Genomic DNA, 27,276 nt, shown 5'->3' on the forward strand with positions numbered 1-27,276 from the left:
GGATTACAATCAATGGCACATTATGTTCACCCTGATGAAGGAGCACAGCTGGCTTTACATGCACAATTCTAACACACCATCAAATCTAATTCTCACTTCACTTTTGGCATTAGCCAATAAAGGTGAGCACTGGACTTGAGTAAACATGGTATTAACTATATTGGAAACAAGACAAAGCCATAAAGACACAACACTGTGTTGATTATCATAAAAAGCATGTAAATAGCTTTTTATTCATGGGAAATGACAAATATGTCCACTCACATAACATTGAAAGATACACAAAGAGTCCATTATCAGATCAGGTTGTCCCATCTAGTCCAGTATTTTTTTATGCAGATTGGCATCAGTTTTGCATCACCTTCTGCCTGATCACTTTAATTCAAGCAGCCAAGAATTGAATTGGGACCTTGTGTATGCAAAGCATGTTCTCTGCCCTTCCTAATCAATTTTAAATATTAAATGTAGCTTTGAATGAATGGATAGTTTCTATACTATTCACAACTTTAAAAATTGAAACTGCATATTTCTCTCATACTCGAAATCTCTTTGGGGGCGCATTTGTTTTAAAATGATGCATTTTATACATTTTAAAATGCAGCTATTCCTAGGGAGTTCTGTTTCTTTTTTGTCCTTGTTTCACAACAACAACTACACTAGTGATGGTGAAGAACAGGAATTATTTTACATTTTAATGGTTTAAATCTTTGATATGATTCTGTAGTTTATTGGGCTGTAGTTTATATTAGGAATCCTTGAATAAGGGATGCTTTTCTTGGAGACTCTTGAACGATCAGCAAGAGTTCCTTTTAAATACATCTTACATCTTAAAGTAGGCCAAAATATTTTACATTTATTCACTAGCCTCTTTGCTTTTATACTATCAGGCTTTCAAACTGATCTGTCTGTTGGTAAATTCCATATTTATCATTGATTAATATTTTAAAACAGTTTAACACCCTGCTGTCCCCAGAATCTGATGACAGAATGGTTTGCTCTTGGGCAGAAAGGATTGGCAATAGAGAATTCATTAGGCACCCATCATTGTTCATTAGGCACAAATCGCATTGCTTCAAGGAAATAGCTTGGTTTCAGCTCCTATATAATTCATTGGTTTAGTATTTAAGAGCATACATTAAAACATCCACATCCCTTTCTCATACTTTCATCCCACCCAGGTCCTCTCACAGTACTGCATATGATGCTTTGACAGTAAACAAAGCTCAAGCTGATCCATCAAGGGTAGGGTTTCAGCTGCCCTTTTCACCTCACTATAAGCAGGAGGCAGATAAGATAACTTTGTCTAGGGCTGTACTTGTTTGGTGGCAGATGGGAAACAGGAAAGTTAGAGTTGACCTTTTTCTATGGTGGGTTTCCTTGTGTTTGGAACTTTGAAGTCCTGAACTATAAATGCAAGAATTTCAGGCAGTTTTGCTGAACAATGGCCATGTCATTATTGTGATGTGATGAGAGGATGAAGGTATTGTTCTTTTAATTTGAACAGACGGGTGATGGTGATTCCACATACCGTATTTCTCTGCAAAAAAGCACTTTCTTAAAATGTGAGAGAGACAGGAAACACACTGAAATGACTTCTGCTCAAAGTGGAACTATGATGCCCTGAAGCACTGCTTCTTAAACTGTGGGTCTCTAGCCAAAACAGGGTCCCCTTAGCTCAGTGTTGAGGTCATGAAAAATTAGGCAATAATAAAAGGTTTCTGAATGCCACTCATTTACACAAATCTGCCAGTAACAATGTGCAGTGTTCACAGTGTATTCTGTAAAAAAAAAAAAAATCAGCTGCACTCCACAAAAAAGGAAAATCAGCCTGTTTAGCTAGCAGCCTGTTGAGCAAGCCTTCCAAATACTGATATATTTTCTGTAAATGTTTGAATTTTACACCTATTTTATATACCTATGTTCCTGGGGTCATGTAAGCATTTCTCAGGTAGAAAGGGGTTGTGAATGGAAAAAGTGTAGGAAACCCTGCCCTGAAGGATTATTAATGCCTATGCTATTAAATACAACAAAACTGCTAGAAAGGTTGTTCTCTCATCTATATATATAAAATGATAAAGTTGTTTGCGCAGTGACTATAACAACAAAACTAAACATCCCAGAAATACGAAATTTGGCAACACAATGCAAAAGGCTTGCCTCCAGGTTACAACAACACAACCACACCACAAAACCACAATCCAGACCCACAAAACTCACAACAACGCATCATGCGATAACAACACAACTAAACGCCCCAGAAATACGAAACTTGGCAACACCACGCAAAAGCCTTCCCTCCAGGTTGTAACAACACAACCACACCACAAAACCACAATCTGGACCCATAAAACTCACAACAATGCGTCGTGACTATAACAACACAACTAAACACCCCAGAAATATGAAACTTGGCATGCAACTAAACGCCCCAGAAATACAAAACTTGGCAACACAACACAAAAGCCTTGCCTCCCGGTTGTAACAACACAACTACACCACAAAACCACAATCCGGACCCACAAAACTCACAACAGTGCATCGTGACTATAACACAACTAAACGCCCCAGATATACAAAATTTGACAACACAACGCAAAAGCCTTGCCTCCCAGTTGTAAGAACACAACCACACCACAAAACCACAATCCGGACCCAGAAAACTCACAACAACGCATCATGACTATAACAACACAACTAAATGCCCCAGAAATATGAAACTTGGCAACACAACATAAAAGCATTCCCTCCCGATTGTAGCAACACAACCACACCACAAAACCACAATCCGGACCCACAAAACTCACAACAGTGCATCGTGACTATAACAACACAACTAAACGCCCCAGAAATACAAAACTTGGCACACAACTAAACGCCCCAGAAATACAAAACTTGACAACACAACACAAAAGCCTTTTCTCCCGGTTGTAACAACACAACTACACCACAAAACCACAATCCGGACCCACAAAACTCACAACAACGCATTGTGACTATAAAAAATACAAAATTTGACAACACAACTCATCCACCTCCCCAATCCCTACATTCACACTTGGCCTCCAAAAAAAATTACAATAATAACAATGACAACAACAACAACAATAAGAATCAACACCATCACAGGCAAGAAACAGCCAGGCACTGAGGCTGAGAGGCCAGTCAGTGCTACACTGGGCCTCCAAAAAACAATACAGTAGCATCTAACTTATCCAACCTTCATGACCACTACAACAACAACAATAATAAACACCTACACAGGCAAAACAAAAAAAAGACCATTGTACCACAATAAAAATATAAACCGCACTCAGCAGAATCAGACATTACAACTAACAACAAACCAAAGACAACAGGGATCTCAAGCAATTATCAATCAACACAAAAATTGAAGAAGGTAACGGACTTCAAATACTACTACCAATGTGAGTATAAAGAAGGTCACAGCATAAATACAACCTAATGTAGACTGACCAACACCACCAGACTCAGACACAGCAACGCGTGGCCGGGCACAGCTAGTACAGTATATAGTACTTATGTTTCAACCGTGTATGTTCTGATTTCACCGGAGTGTGTTTCTGGGTAAGCTGTGTATTATTATAGCTCACTTTTACACACATTTCCAACCATTACTGGGTGCACTGTACACCCAAACTTCCTTTCCTTTGTCTGTTAAACTGAACATTTCCTCCTTCTAAATGCTGAAACATATCCTGTTTTCTTGATGTTAGTATTGTCCAAGGCCATAGGTGGCATTAATTCTTGTACAAAAGAGAAATTCACTGTCTTCCATGGCTCGGTGTTTTACTACAGCTTGCCACTAGGGTCAAGGGCTTTCATTTCCATTGAGGCTTTCTTCCCTTTCAAAGAGGGAATGTCATCCAGTGTTTGTCTTTAAACAGTACAACCTTGTTTTCATTTTCTTGGAAAAGAACCAGATTTAAGACTCTACTGTGATCGCAACTTGGAAGCAATGTAGCTTTTCTGGAATGGGTCCACACATGAGAGCTTACATGCAAGTTCTTGAAATCTCAGATTTAGATATTAAACTTGCAAAGAGACTCATAATATATAACCTTTAAACATCCCCAGAGCAAAATGTATATACTCATGTACTGTATAAGTCAATCTTATGTAAAAGTTAAGGGCAGGCTTTTGGAACAAAATTATGGATTTGTATATATACATATTTTATTTTGTGTCAAAAGCATTGTATAATAAATAAGTTTAAAACTGATAAAATAAAGGGATCACAAGCTGCTAAATAGATTTGGACCAAAAATGGTCAACAGCGACTGCATTGTCTGTAGCTTTAAGCAGTTCTTCCTCTGTACATGAGTCTGGGAATTGTGGGCAAGCATAGAGATGCTGAGTTGTTTGTTCTGCTTCACAGTCACACAAGGTGGAGGATTCTTTTAGGTAGTGTCATTTTGCCAGGTTGTCTTTTGATCTGCCAACTCTGCTTCTGAGTCTGTTCAGGGACTTCCAAGTTGCCAATTCTTGGTTTGCCCCTGAAGGAAGTCCCTCATGGGGGGCCATCCAGTTGGAATTGCCTGATTTTGCTGCCTAAAGGGATATTCTTGCTGTTTCTGAATTGACATTTAAAGGAGTGGTGGTTCTCATAACACTTTTCCTTGATTTAAGTCTATAGGGAGAAGGCTGGTAGCTATCCAGTGGATGGCTTTCGTGGTGTTCAACCTTATTTCTCTCACAATTGGCAGCAACTTCCCGTTGCACATCAGGGGGGACAATGCCAGCTAGCTTATAGAGCAGGGGTCCCCAAACTAAGGCCCGGGGGCCGGATGCGGCCCATCGAAGCCATTTATCCGGCCCCCACAGTACAAGGGCATAAAGGGATTGGGCTAAATGACCCAAGGGTTCTCTTCTTCTCTTACAACCCTTATTATATGACACAGCAAACAAGATAGATAAGCTGGATTTTGTTTCACAAAATCACAAGTCGAACACTCCCCAAGTGTCTAGGACAATGACGACAGCTCTCAGTCATCATTGGAGTAGTTAAGCCCCCCCACCACGGCAAGGTGGCACCTACGGTGGGATTATTATTATTATTATTATTATTATTATTATTATTATTATTATTAACATTAAGGCTGGGTAGCCATCTGTCAGGGGGGGTTGGACTCAATGGCCCAAGAGGTCTCTTCCAACCATCATCATCATCATCATCATCATTATTATTATTATTATTATTATTATTATTATTATTATTATTATTATTACCACCTACCTTAGAGACCGCATCTCCCTCTATGAACACACACGTTCTCTTTGCTCGTCGGGGGAGGCCCTTCTCTCGCTCCCACCACCCTCACAGTCGCGGTTGGTGGGGATGAGAGGGCCTTCTCCGTCGTGGCCCCCCGGCTTTGGAACTCGCTCCCTAGAGAGATCAGGCAGGCCCCTACCCTCCTCTCCTTCCAGAAGAGCTTAAAAACCTGGCTCTTCCAAAAGGCCTTCGATGTTTAGTTGTTGCTGGATTGATCTATCTGTCCATTCCATAATAGTCCCATTGTTGTTGTCTTGCCATTTTATACCGCACTTTATTGTCCATTCAACTTGAAATTTCCTTTTCCCATTTCGTAACACTCTGCATTTCGCCTGGGATCTACGAATTAGTCTCCTGTTTTTAACACTGTATCCTGCTTGTTGATTTTAATGATTGTTTTTATTGATGTTGATGTTTTTTTTACTGGGATAATTGTTTTATTGCTTTGTTACTGTTATTTGTTTGTTTTATCGGGCCTGGCCCCATGTAAGCCGCCCCGAGTCCCTTCGGGGAGATGGGGCGGGGTATAAAAATAAAGTTATTATTATTATTATTATTATTATTATTATTATTATTATTATTATATTATCAACATTGAGGCTGGGTGGCCATCTGTCAGCGGTGCTTTGCTTGTGCTTTCGGTACACAAAGGCAGAAGGGAATTGGACTCAATGGCCTAAAGGGTCTCTTCCAACCCTCTTTTTTATTATTATTGCTGTTATTATTATTAATTATTATTGCTCGCTGGCCAACTATAGTCCGGCCCTCCAACGGTCCGAAGGATTGTGAACTGGCCCCCTGTTTAAAAAGTTTGGGGACCCCTGTTATAGAGTCTTATCAACAGGTGTAAGTTTAACACAGCACATAATTATTCTACATGTCTCATTCAGTGCTATATTCACCTGCTTCATGTGGGCAGATCTATGCAAAACAGGACAGGCATACTCAGCAGTTGAGTAAGACAAAGCCAAGGCTGATGTTCGTATTAATTTTGGGTCTGCACTCCATGCACTGCCAGTAAGTTTCCCCAGGATGTTATTGCATGCAGCTACCGTGTGCTTGATGTTTACATAGTGTTTCTTAAATGTTAGCGTTCAGTCTAAGATGACGCTGAGATATTTAGGTTGAAAAAGTGTTCAAGCTCTTGGCTTTTCCAGGTAAACTTAAGTTTTCTGTTGGCATCACGATTACATAGACAGAAAGCACACACTTGTGTCTTGGCAGGGTTAGTCTTCAGGTGATTATCTTTATAGTAGCTGGAGATCTCTCTCAGGGCATTAGTAAGTTGGTTTTCATAACCTATGGTCCATGCCTTAGTTACATCCAGACTGGATTACTGCAATGCTCTCTACGTGGGGCTGCCCCTGAAGACGGCCCAAAAACTCCAACTGGTTCAAAGATCGGCAGCCAGATTTCTAACGGGAGCCGGCTATAGGGAGCACACAATGCCCCTATTAAAGCAGCTCCACTGGCTGCCGATAAACTGCCAGGCCCAATTCAAGGCGCAGGTTTTGACCTATAAAGCCCTATACGGCTCGGGCCCTACCTATCTCCGTGATCGCATCTCCTCCTATGAGCCAGTGCAGATCTTGAGATCTTCCGGGGAGGCTCTTCTCGCGCTCCCACCACCGTCTCAAGTGCGGCTGGTGGGGACAAGGGAACGAGCCTTCTCGGCAGTGGCCCCCCAGCTCTGGAATGCATTGCCAAAAGAGATCAGGCAATCCCCTACATTATCTAATTTCCGTAAGGAACTGAAGACCTGGTGGTGTCGGCATGTTTTTGAGTAATTATATTGGACTACCGCCGATTTCTGAGCCTGAATATATTGCACAAGATTTCCCTAGCCTAAAATGATACATTTTAATATATTGGGTTTATGGTTCCCGTCCCCTTGATCTGGTCATGTAAGTGTGATTTATTGTTATAATTGTATTATTTCACTTTGTTTAATAATGTGTATTATGTTGTTATGTAATGTTTGTGTTGCTTTTATGACTATAAACCGCCCTGAGTCCCATCTGGGAGATAGGGCGGTATATAAATAAAGTTATTATTATTATTATTATTATTATTATTATTATTATTATTATTATTATTATTATTGATGTTGAGGGTCATTCTGCAGAGAGTAGAAAGTGCCAGTGTTGCCTTAGGAGAGCAGTTGCCCTTGACCACTGTCATCATGTCCCATTCAGGCATTTTTTAAAAGGCTGGAAGAGACACCACATTGAAGAGAGTAGGTGGTGTTGGTGCTTCATTTAGGTTCTCCTGGGATAGAGTAAGCTCTTGCCTTTCACCATTCCATTTTGAGAAGGGAATGGGTTTTTTTTTTTAAAAATAAGACTTAAGGTATAGTGCATACACTAACCCATGGATAAATTGATCCAGGATTTTTAGGTGGTTGTTTTTTTTTTACTAAAATTTCTAGTCTTATACATGAGTATATAGGATACTGGCGTCTGTGCTTACCTGCTCCCCTCCCCTATTGTTCTGTGGTATCTTGGATTTTCTGTTATTGTGTTATTGTGTTAGTTTTAAAATATGGGAAAACCTACATTACCTTCCAAGTCATAATATACTGGCACTGTCAAAGAAGCCCTCCATCTGTGTTAAATGATAGAACAGATAGATGAAGAGCAGTGAACCAAGATGCTGAAAGAATGCTTTAGCAATCTGTTAATACTGTTTTTGTGTGATTGGGACACTATGTAAAGTACAGTGTTTTGGCTATATATAATGTGTTCTATAATAATACGCTTGTATAGAAAGGAGGAATCTCTTTTAGGGCATTTTTTTAAAAGAGGAGAAAATTAAATTCAAAAGATGACATCTTTACAAGAACATTCCTTTCCAGTACAGAAAGGGAGTATTTGTGTTGATGAGTCAGGGTAGGAAACAGTTAAATATTTGCCTTGTCACACTGCTTAGCTAAGATGAGGTGAATTAATTTTTCTCCCGAGAAGCAGCCTATGCAGACATTTATCCTTTATCATGAGGTTATTCTAAAGCTAACTGGATGTTGGGTGGAGAGAACAGTTATGTCATTCAGCTTGATAATAGAATCAAACAAATGCTCAGTGCTACATGTTTCAGCCTACAGATGGTCTTACTGTAAGTTCAGCCTTCTTTTATCTCTGGTTTAGCTGCCATGACAACTGCACTGCTTTCAACTGCCTTGTACAAATGATCTTTGAGAAAGCTGAAAGTCATTGATATTCTGAGTGTTTTTCTACTGCAGGGAGTAACAAGCCTTCCCTGTATTCTGGCCAATATTTACTATTATCTTGGAGGGCATAAATGCAAATGTTATCGTTAGACAACTGGAATGAAAAGGAAGGGGGGGGGGTAGGAGTGCATCCTTAGTGCATACTGGAAACATGCATTGCTGAATAAATGTGCATATGATTGCACTGTATGCCTCCATGCCATGCAAATATATTTTGCGTTTTTTTGCCAAGTGCTTATTCTTCCTTTTTTCATTGTGGTTTCATTTCTGTCCCACCTCCCTTCTGTAATGAAAGTCAGAGAGCTTTTGTTTCTTGAGGGAAATAAAGCCTGTTAAATCTTTATCTCATTTAAGTCTTTAGACATGCTCATTGTCTTTTCAGAAATAATTGCTGGTTTTATTGTTGGGTTCTTTTCTCTTTTATTTTAAATAAGGCTCTTCTAGTTTTCATAGACCACCTGCTGTTGACATTGTGCTATAGAAAAAAGGACTACCACTTACTCATAATTAGCATGAGATAAACTGTAAAAAGCAATGCCTTGAGTCCTCAAATCCGTGCCCAAGACACAGGTATATTAGGAATTCAAGATCTAGTCAAATAATAGATTCCCCACCCCACTGCCAATCTCTCTCTCAGTATTCAGACACAGATAAGAGCTTCCGCTGACCAAATTTAGTACAGATAGTCCAGGTTATGAACAAGATAGGATCTATAGGTTCTTCAGTTGAATTTTTTTGTAAGTTGGAACAGGTACATTTTAAAATGTAATTCCAGCCATGTTGTTTATTCATTCAGTCACTTCCGACTCTTCGTGACCTCATGGACCAGCCCATTCCAGACTTCCCTGGTCACCCCCAGCTCCTTCAAGGTCAAGCCAATCATTTCAAGGTTACCATCCATCCATCTTACCCTTGGTCAGGCCCTTTTCCTCTTTCCTTCCATTTTCCCCAGCATCATTATCTTATCTAAGCTTTCCTGTCTTCTCATTATGTGTCCAAAGTACTTTATCTTTGCCTGTAATATCCTTCCCTCCAGTGAGCAGTCAGGCATTATTTCCTGGAGTATGGATTCCCGCCATATCTATATCTACACCCTGTTTTCCCATACACAGAGACAGACACACACACACATCCCCCAAATAAGGCCTTCCTCGAAAATAAGACCTATCATGATTTTTCAGCATTTCTGGGGAAGCCCTGTTTCAAAAATAAGCCCTAGATATAGTTCATTTAAAAAGTCAATTTGGAAAAATAAGACTGCCCCTGACAACAAGCTCTAAAGCATCTTTTGGAGAAAAAAATAATATAAGACCCTGTCTTATTTTGGGGAAACAGGGTATATATACACATATAGTCTGCCTTGAGTCCCTTCAGGTGAGAAAGGCAGGGTGTTCCCTCGCTACTTCACGGTTCGCTTTTCACATCCTCGCTGTTTCGCGGGTTTTCAATAAATATTAATGTATACAATTTATCGCAGTATTTTTCTTTTTCATGGGTTTTGGAAGGGGGGAAGGAAGAAATAAAGGGAGAGGGGGGGAGAGTAGGTAAGGATTGGAAATGAAAAAGGGTTATTTAACTTCCATTCTTCTCTGCCGGTGTATTGTATATTGTAACTGCTAAAATAAAGTATTGAAATAAATATAGTGTCCCTACTTCGCGGATTTTCACTTATCATGCGTGGTCCTGGAATGTAACCCCCACGATAAGTCAGGAAGCACTGTAAATAAGTAAATAAAACACACACACATAAATACGCTTTGGATAACATAGAGAAAGGTTAACACCCCTGTGGTGTTTGTTTTGCTGTTTGTACCTCAGTTTAGAAGACTTCACCTCACTTTCTGTCCCTGTGATAATTAGATGTTGATAAATTTGGCTTGTTGTGGAAACAACGATTGGTGAGGAAGCTTCAGCTGAGACACCTTTTCCCCATGATAACTCTTCCAGGAGTGCATTTCTCTTTCTAGGGGTAGATTTCTCTCATTCCTGTTGTCTCACCTCAGTTCTTCATTATGAGCTGTTTGTAATTTAAATGTTTGTAACTTAGAAATTGTCTGTATGATATTATGACTGAGGTTAAAGGATTAAAAGGTTAGAGGTTATCATGGACCTTTGCTCTTCATTATATATAATTTTTGGCCTTTTCAACAATATACCATATTTCTTCTTTAGAGGAGAAGCTTAATCAACTGGATAAATGTGTTGACCTCTTTAACCTTAATCTCCATTATCATTGATTTTGATTGTAGCAATTAACCAAAATTAAGGTGAAGGGAATGCATATCAGGGAGGGATGTAAAAGTATATTTTACCTTTTTTATTAGCCCTCAGGTAACCGTGGTAATTATTATATTTCTAGAGATTCTCTTATTTAATTTTACTAGTATAATTGTAAGAAGTGGATTTTGGGTTCAGCAGTAGATTAAAGAGAGCCAGTGTAATGTAGTGGTTTGGACGTTGGGCTAAGACTCTGGAAAACATAGTTCAAATCTTTTGTTTGGCCATAGAAATCCACTGGATGACCTTGCACAACCCTCAATCTCAAGAGGAACGCAAAGGGAAATCTCCTCTGAACAAATCTTGCCAAGGAAGCTCTGTGATAGGACACTTTAGGGTTGTGATCAGTTGGAAATGACTTGAAACCATACAACAAGAAGTAGAGTAAAGCAGCATACATTTGATTCAAGATATAAATATGGGGATTAGATTAGCTGGGAAAAATGGCTGAATTGGCAAAAGAAATTAATGAGGTTGATATATACACAGGTTGATATATTTCAATTGAGTTCTTCTAGACCAGTGGTTCTCAACATGTGGGTCCCCAGATGTTTTGGCCTTCAACCCCCAGAAATCCTAACAGCTGGTAAACTGCCAGGGATTTCTGTGAGTTGTAGGCCAAAACACTTGAGGACCCATAGGCTGAGAACAACTGTTCTAAATAAACAAATGAGTACAGGGAATGTTAATGTTAGATATCTTTCAGTCATGCTTCAAAAGGGATGTTTTTGCTGTTTCTATTGTATATTGCCTTGTTTGGATATTCATGGTGCAATTTTATACAAATGTGTGCTTTGAGAGGAAAAAAAACCATGGAGGATACTACTGGAGCTTGTTCCCAAAGAAGTGTGTATAAGATTGAAACCTTAGCTTCATTTTTACATAGCAGAAATAAGCCTTTTACTACATGCTCTCTTACAACATTAGTTCTGTATACGTAAATAATGCCAATTCTCTTTTGAACATGGTTGTTACAGTTTATCAAGAACATAAGAGAACCCTGCTGGATAAGACCAAAGTCTTGTCTCGTCAGTTACTGGATTCCCACAGTGGAATCTGCTTGTTTGAATTTCTCAGCAATTGGTATGCAGAGACTTATTGTCTCTGTACTGGAGAAAATATGTACCCATTATGACCAACAGTTATTACCCTACATACCCATGGCACCATGAATTAAAAGACCTTGTTACATTGCTAGTTTCATTTTCAGTTCTTTTCCTAACAATTTCCTTAGAAATTAAATGTGTTCTTTTCATAAAATATATATGTTGGGCTGATGCTATAATCCAATATGTGTATGTCTGTTATGAACCCAAAATCTTTTTGTTGATTAGTTCCTGCTAGGCTAGATGCCATCAATAAATATGTGAACTTATGTGTCCTAGTGTGCTTCACTTTCTGCTTGCTTAAATTAAACCTCATTTGAATTTTGATTGTCCCTAGAAGAATCGGAATTTTTGCAGAACTGTACAATTCTTTAAATTTTAAGCACCCAACATTCTTTTGTTTCATCATCAAACTCAGCCATTCCACTAATCAAATCTAGATCCAGGCAGTTTATCAGAAAGTATCCTTGTAGAATTCCACTGTTTTAATCACTACATGATGTAGTGATTTGACTACAACTCTAAAGACCAGGATTTGATTTCCTGGCAGCCATCTAAACCTACCACATGATCTTAGGTAAGCCATATGCTTTCAGCCTCAGGGTTGCCATAAGACAGAAATAATTTGAAGGTGTACAACAACAATCTGTATGACGGCCCTAAAAACCCTAAAGGCTCTTCAAAATCCTAAAGGCGCCCCCTTCCCAAAGGAGGGGCTTTCTAATGCGAGAGTGGCGGATGCACCAGGCCAATCATAGCGTGGGTGGGCGGTGCTGCAGAAACGTCCCCGTAAAGCTTCCTGGAAAGGCGAATCTGGCCAAGTTCCTCAGATAGAGAGAGCGAGAAAGAGAGAGGGAGAGAGAGCGAACCTGGAAGGAGGAAGCGGGGTGTGTGTGTGTGTGCGACACATGAGCAAACTTGGGAGAAGGACTTCTGAAGCAGCCGGTGGGCAATGGCGGTGGCATGAGTGGCACCATTCTTACATGGGGGCACCTCGAGTGCGCCCCCCGTTGGTGTGCGCCACAAGTGACAGCTTAAGTCAACTCGAGGTTGGACCGCCTCTTCACAAATTCATATAAAAACAAGATGTTTTATGCAGTTCTGACATCTATTCAGACTTCCCACACCCTCACCTGATTGGCTGAAAAGTGGGACCAGCGAGGATCTGAGCAGGGATTGGCTGGAGGTTCCCCTGATGTCAAAGACAGAAGAAGGAGATCTCTGTGGCTGGAAGATCAGCTGGTGGTTGGTCCTAGTCTATTGATGGTTGGACCCAGTCCATTGCAGAGATGACCACATGGAGGGCGCGCAATGGGAAAGTAGTGACATGGGTATGCAGATAATTCCTTGATTAACTTAAATGTCCAGTTCCATGGAAACAAAGGTGTAAGAATCAAAAGACCAAGAGTGGCCATACCAAATGATCAGGGGCTTGGCTGCCTATTCAGAAAACTAACATATTCATATTTGTTTAGTCTTCTCTTTTGTGGAATGACGAGTCTCCAGCTTTGTCTAAATAGAAAAACATCTTAGGTTCATCTTGGTGAAAAAAGGACTATCTTCTTCATGTATATACACAAAGAGTTTGATTTTATCTGGCTTGGGAGATAGCTAGAAAGATTTTTGTTAATTGTATAGTGATCACTATTCTCAGGAGCTTATGTAAACAGGGGACACGTGTACAGCAGATGCCTTCGGAATACTTTTGATACAAGTTTATCCATTTAGAAGTTGATACATTATGCAGGCAATGTAAGTTACACAGAAATATCGTTTTATGCATTTATTAAAATGTTTAGATTTGATAGAGTTTGGGGTTGCTGCTAGGTCCTTCCGGAACCTCTAGTGACTTCGATATTGTGAAACTTTGAACAGAAAATGTTTAAAAAATATTTAAAAGAAAAAATCCTATATCTTCCTTGAAGTCCTCTTATTGTTCTTAGACTTTTGGGGAGGGGATGCCGTGGCTTGATAACAACGTGAGACATAAAGTGATTTTTAGGAAGAGGTCATTAAAAGAAATGTACATGCATTTTTACCCTTTCATGCTGTGTCTCACTGATTCACACAGAATCTCTCCTTAGATGTTATTTTAACAGTATGGGCTTTTGTTCAAAATTAATCACTCTGAACCAGTGTTCAGGGAATTCAGAACAACAGTTTAATAATGCTGTCCAAAGCAGATTTTTAGTTTGTATGAGGGGCTGCAGGAAGGAGAGGGAATTCTGGCAAAAGCAGGGGATCTAATAGATATATGCGATTGAATCCTGAATTTAGCTGTACCTTTCTGTTTTGCTCAAAGTTAACTTCTATTAGACGACCAAGACATTAAACTATAATGTTCCTCTTGTCTGGAACCAGATGACAGTTACATAGCTACATGGAAAGAGAAAGGAAACCACATGCAGGATGTGCAATTAACCTTTACTAAGGACTAGTTCTATCTTTTCTTTAGTTGAGGATGACTCAAATCACACAAAAGCATTTATAAGATGTTGTACTTGCTAAGAAATTATCTTTGCATTTAAGAATATCTGCAAAGAATAACTGAGCATCTGTAAAACTAACATTGCACACATAGATTATCCATATGCAAACTCCCAGTATCTTTCATGTGTATATGTCTATATGCATATCTATGCCTCTATGAGCCCACAGTAGCATTTGTTTGCTTATGGATATGCCTGCTGAATATATTTTATAAAGAAGATTTGTTGAATAATGTTTCATGTATATGTTTTACAGTACATGTTTTAATCTAACTTTATTTTTATTGTTCAATCTAATTTAAACTTTTGTAATTTATGGGTTTTAACTTTTTTATATATAATTTGTTGGAAGCTGAGCTGGAAAAAGACTGAATAGAAATAGCAACAACAATAAGAACAATATGTAAAATACCCATTTTGTTTCTAAAAAACTATGTTATCCTTGTTATCTTCCCTGAGGTTAGACATATAATTAGCTTTGCTTTGCTAATTATATTAGCTTTGCTAATTATAATTGAAAACCTATACTTTTAAACATATCTGTTTTGTTGGCCATCTGTTTGTACTTAACTTCTTCTGTACACAAAAACATAACAGTAGATAGAATACATAGTGTAATGCAGGTATAAGAAAGAAAATTGGCACAGAATATGTGCCTTTTCTTTAGTTCATGTAATACTGATATTTTCTTTCTTTTGTTCTTAGGTTACCTGCTTGCAAGACTTTTTTGGTGATGATGATGTTTTCATTGCCTGCGGACCTGATAAATACCGTTATGCTCAAGATGATTTTGTACTGGACCACAGTGGTAAGCCTATATATCCTATTTTTAATTGTCGTTGATCTGGAACAAGATTCAATTTAGATAGTTTTTCTGAATAATATGACTACAGCAAAATAGCAATTGGTTGGGGGTAGGGAATTTGGATTTAGTATGGTTTCTGTCTGAAGGGATAAATAGAACAAGTTTATTTTAGTTCCAGAAGTGAGTATGCATTCTTTTCATACAGCAATCTACTGCTAACTTCCCCCTAAGGTTGTTCCATTTCTGCTGCTTAAGATGAGTTGGCACAGGATCTCTTTTTGTTGGTGATTGTGTTAAAGCAAGATCTATCACTGATCTCAATTTATCAACTGCTCAAACCTCCTGTTGATGAAACAAACAGATTGCAGGCTCGGCTGACTGAATAATTAAACTTATGGTGATGTGAGCAGGTGGAAGAGGTATGAAGCCAGTCAGATTGGCAAAATGACAGCCATTTTTTCAGTCTGTATGTGCCTTCAAATAGTTTGTTGACTTATGGGAACTCTAAAATATTATTCGACTTTGTAAATGGAGAAAAGACAGAAACCATAAGTATTCTTTTCACTTTTAATGTTTACAGTGAAATGAATTAAAACTGCTTTAACACAATTTTAGGGGAAATTGGTTTCCTCCACAAATAATGGGGAATGATAAATATCTGTTTATTCATTGGAACAAAACTGTTTAGAGAATGGCATCATTTTGAAGGAGAAAATATAATGCTATACATTGCTTTATCTGGAAGTAACTGAAAGGTCAGATATTTATTCTGTTATCCATCTGTTTCTTACAGAATGTCGTGTTATGAAATCATCTTATTCACGTCCACCTGGAATGCCAAGATTTTCTGGATCAAAAAGTCCTGGACCTTCACGTCGAAGCAAGTCTCCTGCTTCAGGTATATATGTCTTCAATGGGAATTCATAGAATCATAGAATCATAGAATAGTAGAGTTGGAAGAGACCTCATGGGCCATCTAGTCCAACCCCCCGCTAAGAAGCAGGAAATCGCATTCAAAGCACCCCCGACAGATGGCCATCCAGCCTCTGCTTAAAAGCTTCCAAAGAAGGAGCCTCCACCACAGTCTGGGGGAGAGAGTTCCACTGCCGAACAGCTCTCACAGTGAGGAAGTTCTTCCTGATGTTCAGGTGGAATCTCATTTCCTGTAGTTTGAAGCCATTGTTCCGTGTCCTAGTCTGCAGGGCAGCAGAAAATAAGCTTGCTCCCTCCTCCCTAATTGTCTCAGGAATTGTCCTGAGAAATTGTTGCTCCATTCTTCAGTCCCAAACAGTTCCCAGAAAAGCTCCTAATCAAAGAAGAATTAAAATCTGTAATAAAAGCACCAAAACAGTAAGTAATTATAAAATACACAACAAATAAATTAAACTAGAGCCAATAAATTTAAAGTAGTAGTTTGTTAAAGAGCTTGGGAAACTTTTTTTTTAAAAAAAGGCTTCTCCTAACACTGGAAAGATAATTAAGTCAATGGCAGATATTCTTCCCTAGAGAGCAAATTCCAAAGGACCATAATTAAAAAGTCCCTTCTTATTTAAAAACATTTGTGTTCCCTTCATAAAATATTTCCAGCAGAGGCAAAAAGTAAAGAACACCAGACACTACTATACTTCTTGCGTATAAAGTCAAACACAGATTTTGGGTCCAAAATTATGTTTTTTGATAGGATATGTGGATAAGTCAAGAGGGACATCCAACCCAAAATATCAACCCTAAAAACCTGTGTTAACTTATTAATGAAACTAAAAGAAACACCAACCCCCTATTTGCTTATATTACATCTCCAATGTAGTATCTTTACCTTCCTTACAATTATATATTTTCCATATAACCTAATTAGTCTGAATTAGCATTTATAGTAGTTCTTGTTTTAAAGAGGACTTGTTTTAAAGATGACCTTACCAGAAAATTACAAACCTTGCTGGAAAGTATTCTCTTCACTTTTCCTTTTTTTAAAACCAAAAAAAACAAAACCTTTATCTTCCTACCTTTCACACCTTTGAATAATCTCTCTTCTGTCTTTTTCTTTTGTGTCAATTGAATGAATACAGTAAAGAGGAGTGGTCACTACTCCAGTGCTTACTCTTCAGCAAAATCCCCAGGTGAGCCATTGCTATTATGGCTTTATACCACCTTCTTGTTCCCTATATTTTTATTTTATCCCTTCCCTCTATCCACTTTGCACTGTACTGTTCTATGATTTGCAAGTTTAAGACATGACAAGTTTGTCCCAACTGAAATGGTTGTATCATAGCTTAATGGGTGTACAATAGAAGTAGACTTATTAGAATATACAATTTGACCAGCAAACAAAAATATAGGAGCAATAAGCTTATAAAACTGTGCAGTAATCAATATTAGCTGAACAGCAAGAATTATTAACTATGTATAGCTCAGTGATGAAATGGACCAAATTTAAATTGCTTCATATATTTATCTACTAAGGTTTGCAGGTATATAAGGTATATATACCAACATATACGGTAGTTGATTAATTAGATATAGTAAGAATATTAAAGTCTAATGATGTCTTAAGAACCTTGCAAATATATATGGTTTTCTACCAGATGAATATAACCAAAAATAAGTTCATTTGTTTTTGTTTACAGAATAAATCAGCCATTCAAACAAGCCTGCAAATATTCCTAGCTTGTTAAAAATGTTACCAAGTTTCTAGGAGACTAGATCAGTATGCATTTCCTATTGATATGAGATATGGAAGGGGGATACCCTCTTTCATGGCTAGCACAGCTCCTTATAACCTGTATTCCTTGTCATAAATTAAGAATAGCATAGTTTCATGTGCCTATTTTGTGCCTGCATGGTTTGCATTCATCAAGCTAAGAACATGGTGTATTGGCTGTTGATTGGTACAATTACTGCAGCTGACATGAGCTTTTTTTTTTAAGCCAGGTAAGGAACTTGCAGAACAATAGTATGAACAAGGAAGGGAATGCATCGTGCCAATCACACTATTGTGTATTTTCCTTGTGCATAAATGTCTTTTGCTTACTCTTGCTCTGCTGCGAGACAAGATGCATATTGTGGTGGGCCGTTATTCATTCTACCTTGAGCTCAGCTACCAAGAGGCTATGGGGAGGTTCAGTCTCGCTGAGATCTAGAGATGCTTTGCTCTGTGCAGCCATTATATCAATTATATCAGTTTGTATCTCAAATGCCCATGAATAAGACATTATCAATTGGATGTCACTAGTCCAGGTATAGTAAGACATTGAGAAGGTATCAACTTCTCCCAGCTCTTGGTAGCTCCAAGGGAAGAATATGTTCTTATATATTATTTCCATGGCTGCTCTGCTTTGGAGAAGTATTACGTTGTGACTGTTTTGCTTAGGACTTCGGGATTTCCTTGGTGCAGACATATGCTATAAATTAAGCTGGCTCAAGAGTGGAAACTTTTGAGGACCATAAGTATACAGAAGGAGGATAAAGACTAGGCGAGGAGATATGAAGGTCAAAGTATTTTTGTTGTAGGCTGATAATTATAAAAACCTTTGTTAGTTTCTCAATCGTATAAACATAGATCTAAGAATAGAAAAACAGAAGTTAGTTTTCCTATTCTAAATTAATATTCACTCTGCCACCTTAGAATCATATGATTGAAGGAAAGATGTTAGCTCTCTATGGTCATGTGAGTAATTTGGCTCTTAAATAGTGAAGAATTAAAAGTTCATTAATTTGTTTAAAACTTTTTAATTTTTTAAACAATCATATTGCAGAAATTACATCTTTAATCAAGATCAAATACACATCATTAGTATAATTGCTCTTCTCCCTCCCCTCCCAAAATCTACACATATATGTATACATCAAGCACATAAACTTCAAAACAGTGCCTACAATAATTTTTCCCCGTTACACTATTTCCCTCTTCTCACCCCTCCTGTTGCAATGACCTCCTGTCCTTTGGGTTGGAGACATTCATATACAACCTTGCTCTTCCTTCCCAGTAAAACATTCACCCATTCTTCCCTCTAGCACAAGAATCATCATCTAAAAATTACAAGCAAAGACTCTTAACACAGACCAGATTATGGAGCCTATTCATTTAATCTGAAGAGGAAACTATTTTGGAATACTAGACATGTTCATCACTGCAGGCCTTCACACAGCGTACACAGTAGACACAGTGCTTCTTAAATAAGTGTCCTGTCACCAATTATATTGTAGATATTCTGCACAGCTGAACAAGTGTAGGTAACTAGTGTTTCCAGGGAAACCAAATATCTAGCTGGCTGACTCATTTTTTCTTAAAGGAAAATGGCTTAACTGTATTGAAAATAATCTTGATCTATGGAACAGGTCCTTTATTTTCTTCTACTACTACTACTATGACGACGACTGCTACTACTATTTCAATGAGCAAATCCAGGACTATAGAATCATATTGATGGAAACATGTAGTATGTCCATGAGAGAGAAATTAGGAGTGGATGTATGTTAAAGAGGCCATTTCTATAGCATGTTAATAGTGGGAAAAGGGCAATTCATGCCCCTGCTACACTGCCATATAATCCTGATTATCAAAGCAGATTATTCACATTATTTGAACTGGATTATAGGAGTCCACACTGCCATACAATCCAGTTCAAATCAGATAATCTGGATTTTATATGGCAGTGTAGAAGGGGCCTCAGCCTCTAAAAGGAACAAGAGGATTCTTTTTGCTTTACAAATGACAAATTTCACACATGTAATCGCCCATCAAAATTCAAGTATGAAACTAGGGTAATAAAAAGCTGGTTCTGGCCAAAGCCTTAACTCAGCATTTTCAGGCCTTTGGTTTTCATTCAAAGTCACAATTGCATAAATGAACCTACATCCTTCATTTCAAAATCTCTCTGATATGTTCCTTTCCTAGTAGGTTCCTACAGAAGGGAAGGGAAAAGAATAAGAAGGGGAATAGAGTATTCTTCTTCTGGCTTTAGTTGCCCAGCATTTGCTTCAGCCTTGGCTGATTACCACTAAAGAAGGTGATGACCCCAATAGAAGCCCTCAAAAAGAGGGAAGGTTGCTCACCGTGACATCAACTAGGCTGGGCTGCTTTTGTTTATACATGGAAAATATTCAGGGGTTCTTATTAGTCAGCAGTTAGCATCGCCTTCCTTGGCACTGTGTAAATTTTCTGTCCATAATGATTTCTCAGCCACATGCTGGCTGACCTGATGTGATCACTTGGCATGTTCATCAACATTCCTTGGATGCAGGCAGTGAACTGTTATCTAAAAAGCATTGACGGAAAGAAATTGAAAGCAGAAGTAGTGAGGCCAAAGCCCCCATTGTAGCATACAGCTGACAGTCCTAATTCTGAAAAGAGGTTATACTTTTTAAAGTTGCACAGAAAGAAGCATTCATTAAAGTGCAGCTTTGTTTATTGTTACAGCACTCTGGTATGAGATTATCTTCTGCTGAGCTTTTACATATATAGAATTGCTGTTAGAAACCAAAAAGTAGCAAGGATTTAAGGGGAGAGGGACCCTTCTGTTGCTGTTTCTGGACGTGTTTAACATATGGGAGGGCAGGGATTTCCTGGCATAGAGCTACATCTTTGCCTACTAGTTGTGTATTTTAAGGCCTCTCTTGAAAGAAAAGGCAGTGGATCCAATAGCAACTCTGATTCCTAGTCTATGGTTGTGTATTACAGAAGATATGCTGTGTACACAGCGTTTATATTGATTATGAGTGTGTGAGACTTTCAGTGTAAGGAATGGCATTAAATACTAACAGGAATTTCACTTTTTAAACCATTTTAATAACAAGTTCATTTTTTTTCTTTGCCCTTGATTATTCCCACTAGTCAATGGAAATACGAGCAGCCAGATTTCAACTCCTAAATCAACAAAATCTTCTAGCTCCTCTCCTACGAGCCCTGGAAGCTTTCGGGGCCTCAAGGTATGTTTTGATATTTCAATCTATTTCAGCTAAAAAGTTGACTTCTGCTTTGGGATATTTGTAGTGAGAATACTGATTTTGTGTTTGCAAGTTCAGTGCAGAAGATCCATTAAAATGTACAAGGCATTACAAAAGATACCTCAAGGTCTGTCACAGAGGGGATGAGCAGGCTTGTTTTTTCTGCCCTACAGGATAGGACCAGATCTGATGGTTTTGCAGTTACACAAAAATAGAACTTGATTGAATCTTAGACCCCTTCCACACAGCTGAATAAAATCCACATTTTCTGCTTTGAGCTGGAATATATGGCAGTGTGGACTCAGATAACCCAGTTCAAAGCAGATATTGTGGATTTTCTGTGTCGATATTTTAAGTTATATGGCTGTGTGGAAGGGCCCTTAGACTGAACTACTTGATGGTAAGAGTTTGCAAATGGAACCACTTGTCTAGAAAGATGGCAAGATCTCCTCTTGAAGTGTCCAGAAACGGGCGGAAACAGATCCGTAGCCAGGATTTTTATTCGGGTGGGGGGGGGGGGGACTGGGATTTTGATTGAGGGAGGAGTGAGTCTGAGTGAGAGAGAATCTACCCTAGCAAACCTTTTGTATTGTTATCCCAATACCCCCATGCATATGGGATATATTGAGCATGGTGATCAGATCATGAGATGAATAAACATAACAGTTTAAATCATAAATGTAAGGCTTTCTTGCGGACCACCCTGAGAATTTCGGGGGGGGGAGGTGAAGCCCCTCAAGCCTCCCCCCCCCCCCCAGCTACATTCCTGGGCGGAAAGTTAGTTACTGGGATGTTTAAGCTGGAGATCCTGCACTGAGCAGGCGGTTGGACTCACAGGTTCATTTTATGAAATAGGTTGTTGCTAGTATTGTTTTTAGATTGTACTCTATATATATATATATATATATATATATATATATATATATATATATATATATGTGTGTGTGTGTGTGTATGTATATGTATTGTATTTTCAGGTTTCTTCGCTAAGTTATCTGTAATTAATGAGGTTTGATCAATAACGTCTATCTCCTCTTTTATTGTTAGTTCTTTTTACAACCTACAGTAAATGTACTTAGTTATATTTACCCCTACACACTTTTTATATATTGTTATAGGGTACAAAAATAAAATTATTCTTGTTGTTGTTGTTGTTCAGATATATGGTACCTTATATGGTAGCTTATATCTTTTAAAAATAGGAGCAATATAATGACATAATCAACTGAAATCTCATAAAACTAGCAAATGTGAAGTACAATCTCTCCAAAACGTGTTAGCTCAAAAACTGGTGTGCCATTTTACATGCTAAATGTAATTGCTTATATTTAGTGCATGCCTTAAAGGCAACTAATTAAGAAGTGTAACACTTAAAAACTCAAAATGTTAAACATGGTTTTTAAAACCTCTTAATTGTATTGTATTACTGCAATATACAGCTGTTTGGGTGTAAACTCCAGCTGTGCTTTGTTTACTTGGGATATGACTAATCTTAACTAATGTATCTGAATTAAAACACAGCTTATGACAATACCTATTTCTGTATCTGGGATGTATTCCCAACACTCATGTTTCTGGGAAACTGTCCAATATATGTCTATGCAGTTCAGAAAAGTAGCCTCCAAAGTGTAACCACTGCAGTATAGATATGACTGAATTGACAAGTACTGCCTAGCTGCTAGAATTTCTGTGTGTGTTTCATGTTGATTTATTCAGGAGAAATACATTTGTTAGTTTTGTATGGTTCATTTTTGTCCTTTACTGCAGGAAAAATTAAAGGGATTGGGGTGTGTCTAGGATGTAGTAATGTGTATTGTTTTTTCCGTGGAAATATTTTTATGTGGGAGCATTATTTCTTATTAAGCTGTTTAGGGAGAATGAGATGGCTTTGCCTCAATTTGCATGGTAACATGCAAATAAGGCAGTAATAGCAATGATGAAGATATGAAGCAAAATGTTTTGCCCAGTCTGACCATTGAAGCACAAATGACAATTCTAGATAGTTTTCAAGAAGATCTATTGTTATCTGTAAAAGGAAAAGGGGTGAGAGAAGAAATCTAGCAGTGTCTTTGAGAACTGAAGACCTGAAGACATGGATATTTAAATGTACTTTTGAACAATAGGTCAGTTCATAATTTATCATTGCCCAGCCCCTAATTGTTTACTGCCCTGAAACTAAAACTAAATTAAGAATAAAGTTGTTGTTATTATTATTATTATTATTATTATTATTATTATTATTATTATTCTAACTAATTTATTATAGCATGAGTTTTCATGAATTTTGGCTCTCTAATTCAGAGATGCTCATGAATTACAAAACTAATGCTGCAGATGTTTAAGCCATTATAGAGATATTTGGGTAGGAACAGGTTTAATGGAATACAGAATAATGAAAATGGGCCTTAAGCCTACAAAGAGTTGAACAAACAAATATGTATCTGTCAAACAATTGGTCTGTGCATTTTGAGGTGTTAAAGCATTTTTTTCTTAAAATAGAAATATATTATGAGCAGAACCCTTTTGTTACATGTGATGAGATCAGTATATCAGTAAATGCTGTATAGCAAGAAAACACTGTCTCTATTGATATCTCTGCCAATATATTCCAATTCTGCCATTTTTCCAATTTTGCTTTGATTTTTTTTTAATTTAGGGCAGATACTTATAGATCAGCCATGATGTCAAAATTGTGTTTATTTGTCTTGGAAGGGGCTTGTCCAGTTAGAGTGCAGATGGGTATTACTGACAAACAATAGCATATATCACATTGGAAGATGCACCGGTAAAAGTACATCTGATGTTCTTGGTGACCTTATTGTTACCCCTAATGGTGCTGCCAGGGTAGATATAGAGTTGGGATATCAGATTGTAGCAGGGTCTTATCCTTAGTTTCTATAATGTTGTAAGATCTGTTGCAGGTTGTTTAAGATAAGCTTTCTATATGGGTCTTGACAATCATAATTGGCTGTAGCTCATTGATCATGCATTTGAATTGCATTATCTAGGAGCTATAGGTGGAAACTGATAGTCCGTTATTTTCTGGTTTTGATCTGTCTTGTAGTAGATTGTTGTCAAGTATTGCTTTGTTAATTTGTTTTTTCAATTCATTGGGAAATGCCTGTCTTGTAGCATTTTCAGAGTGGAAGCTACAGTGTATCAATATGCTTTTGATAACTTGTGATGCTTGGATAGTCATTGTGTACAGTGATGTCTAGAAAATGTCCCTTTTGTGTACAGTGTGTCAAGAAAGTGAACTTGTAAGGTGAAAGTTGTAGAAATTCTGGTGGAACTTTTCAAGTGAGTCCTTTCCATTAATCTAAATGATAAAGATGTCATCAATGTGCCTCATTCTACTCTTAAACAATGTATCTTTCATCAGCTACATAATGTCATGCTTTCATTGAGTCACGCTGAAGCTTGAGCAAAACAGACATAAAATAACTTTTCTGAAGCTCCAATTTCCTCTTTCACCCTTGCTAGTACTGCATTTCCCCAAAAATGAGACACCGTCTTATATTTATTTTTCCTCAAGAAGACACACTATGGCTTATTTTCAGGGGCTATCTTATTTGTATTGAATATGGTACAACAATCTGCGTTTATTCAAATATAGTTAAGTTGTCTTCTTTTGGAACATCGTCATAACTCTCTAAACCCGGAATTCCATCCTGAATTTTTTGCGACTCCATTTCCTTTGGAACCATTTGTTCCAATCTTTCATGTTGAGAGATAGAGCTCTCATTAAATGAGCAGCTCTTATCCATCTAACCTGCTTGGAGTGCATTGGCAACAACACTGTCAGTGATTTTATCCCTTGTTCATGGGGCTGCCCACACCTCTCGGTCCCCTCTGAGATAGCAGCTGTCACAATGGAGCAGATGAGAAGGGCTGCCCATCTTCTTTACTGCTCCACACCGGTACGCTGCATAGCCATGCCTATCACAATGTCTTATTTTAGGGATATGGCTTATATTGCTCAAATGCTTAGAAATCCTGCTATGGCTGATTTTATGGGTATGTCTTATTTTCAGGAAAATACAGTAGTTATATACTCAGATTCTTTCTATCAAAGATGGTAAGAAATAACCTGCTGAAATCTATATGTTATTATTTCCATCAACTGTATTTTAGATTTATATTCTAATTCTTCATTTGACATGCAACAAATCTGTGAGGTTGTATATAGTATTCTAAGCAGTGCTGAGTTGCCTGTTATAACTTGCCACAATATTACATTATACAGGTTTAAAAGAACAGCTTTCTACATTGCGTTTGCTGTAATGGATTTGTTTTTTCATGATGATGATACTTACCAGAAAAATGCCTAATTTCTATAGTAAATACTCCCTGCACTTTAATAGACTTTACTGAAATGCCAGGTTGTGGGTTGGTAAATCACTGGCTATAATTTGTGGAGCTCCATTCCTGCTACTCAGTAAAAGGGCTGAATATGCTGATTCATTCAAAAACTTGGCAATCAAACAGTATAATTATTTCTAGGACAATACTCAACAATGTTCTGTTGACTGTTCTGAATGCAGGAGAGAGACAAATACAAAAGATATGGCCCGTGATTGTGTTTGAATGGGTCTTGATTCACCCATGTCAGTTTTGAACTTCATTTGGGACATTTAGGCTAATAATTTAGTATCTCCAACAAAAGCAGTCATCATCCCGTCAACAGATAAGTTATAAGACTGATTTAAACTTGGTAGAAAAAGCAAAAAAAAGAGAGGAAAATCTTTACTTTTAAAGCTATTCTGTGAAATTCCTGACATAGTAATATATACAGAAACCATTGCTTTTTCTGTGAGGCTTAATTGAAATTGAAAGTTGTTTATTCACTGTGATCTGTAAACAAAACCCCACACCCACACATTTACTATTATAAAATAGTTGAAGTTCAGAGTGGATAGTATGCCAGTGTAATATTAAATTCTTTATATTATCTGTAGATTCCTGTCATAGCTGCCTGATTGAGAAGGGCTAGGTACTTCATTCATTGCCCCATTGCTTTGGAAATCTGTATGATGATGGCACTTCCTAATGTAAGATAGATTTTGGGAGGTTGTATGTGGTGAGGAAGGTACAGTTGTTGTCCCCAATGCAGAATCTTGAGCATTATTTTAACCTTGCACCAGAAAGAAGCCAGTTTGTGTGCCAATTGGTCTTGAAGGGAAGGGCATTCTGCAACCAGACTGCCACCAAAAACGAAGGCCTTCTCACATGTCTGCGCATTGTGTATTGCTCCCTCTTTGGGACACAGAGAAGATTCTCTCTAGCAGGCTCAATCTTTGGTAAAGGTGCTATTATAGTGGCATAGAGCAAAACATACCTACAGAATGATATGAATGTCATAGTCATCAGACCTCTTAGGTGTGCCAGGGATATGAAACTTAAATACGTTCATGTTGCTTCATGAGAAGTTTTAATCCTCCTTTCTTACAAAAAGAAATTTCTTATCTGTCTGACAGGCAGTGTTATTTTTATACTTTCTAAAATTTAACTGGCAGACAGTCTAGGTACTGTTGCCTTTTTGCTGTCTTGATGATGTGGCTTTTGTTGGATGCACTCAGTGTGTATTAAAATCCTGGGAAACTTTATGATGAAGCATGCTTTGCCAGTTGGATTATGGTTGTTATTGCTGGTGAAAGGATTTGAAATATTTTGCTGCATAACCAGACAATGTCAACAGTGAGAGAAATGCTGACCTTACATTCTGTGATGCTGTTTGGGATTCTTTTGACAGATTCTAAATTCAGACTACAGAAGTGTTTTAAGTATTCTGTGTCAAGTGGTTGAAGTTTATGTGATAATTTTAAAAATGAGAATGGAGTCAAGAATGAAAAGGGACAATGGGTGCAGGAGAAGATATGGACAGGTTTGGGGACCAAAATGTGTAATGATGCATGGATAAGTTAAGGGTAAAACTTAGGAAAATCTAACATACACATCTTTTTTTCATGAAAGCACATGCTAAAATGCATAGAGAGGTATACTTAGAAAAAGATAAAGATAAGGTCAAGATCTGTTTATTTGAGAGATTGCAATAGAAGGAATAAAATGTGTCCCCAATCTTAATATACATATAATATAGGGAAAGGAATATAAATGAGGGGAAATGAATGAGAATTCAG

The 27,276-nt window shown here is 37.8% G+C and overlaps 1 protein-coding gene across 6 annotated transcripts in view; it reads left to right on the forward strand.

Moving 5' to 3' along the window:
* The window catches only part of dclk2 (doublecortin like kinase 2), a 113,316-nt gene that overhangs the window by 41,948 nt on the left and 44,092 nt on the right, over positions 1–27,276 (forward strand). For 4 of the 6 annotated variants that reach the window (XR_010006311.1, XM_062981067.1, XM_062981069.1 and 1 more), the window contains exons 3-6: positions 15,094–15,196; positions 15,987–16,091; positions 17,260–17,310; positions 21,024–21,118. Coding sequence is in view for 4 of the 6 variants with exons in the window: in XM_062981067.1 (XP_062837137.1) it covers positions 15,094–15,196; positions 15,987–16,091; positions 17,260–17,310; positions 21,024–21,118 (354 nt within the window). In the remaining 2 variants the exon portion in view is untranslated. The remainder of the gene's footprint in view (positions 1–15,093; positions 15,197–15,986; positions 16,092–17,259; positions 17,311–21,023; positions 21,119–27,276) is intronic. The other 2 variants (XR_010006312.1, XM_062981068.1) reach the window with 1 other exon arrangement.

The sequence above is a fragment of the Anolis carolinensis genome, chromosome 5, assembly GCF_035594765.1.
Source record: "Anolis carolinensis isolate JA03-04 chromosome 5, rAnoCar3.1.pri, whole genome shotgun sequence".
Classification (NCBI taxonomy): domain Eukaryota; kingdom Metazoa; phylum Chordata; class Lepidosauria; order Squamata; family Dactyloidae; genus Anolis; species Anolis carolinensis.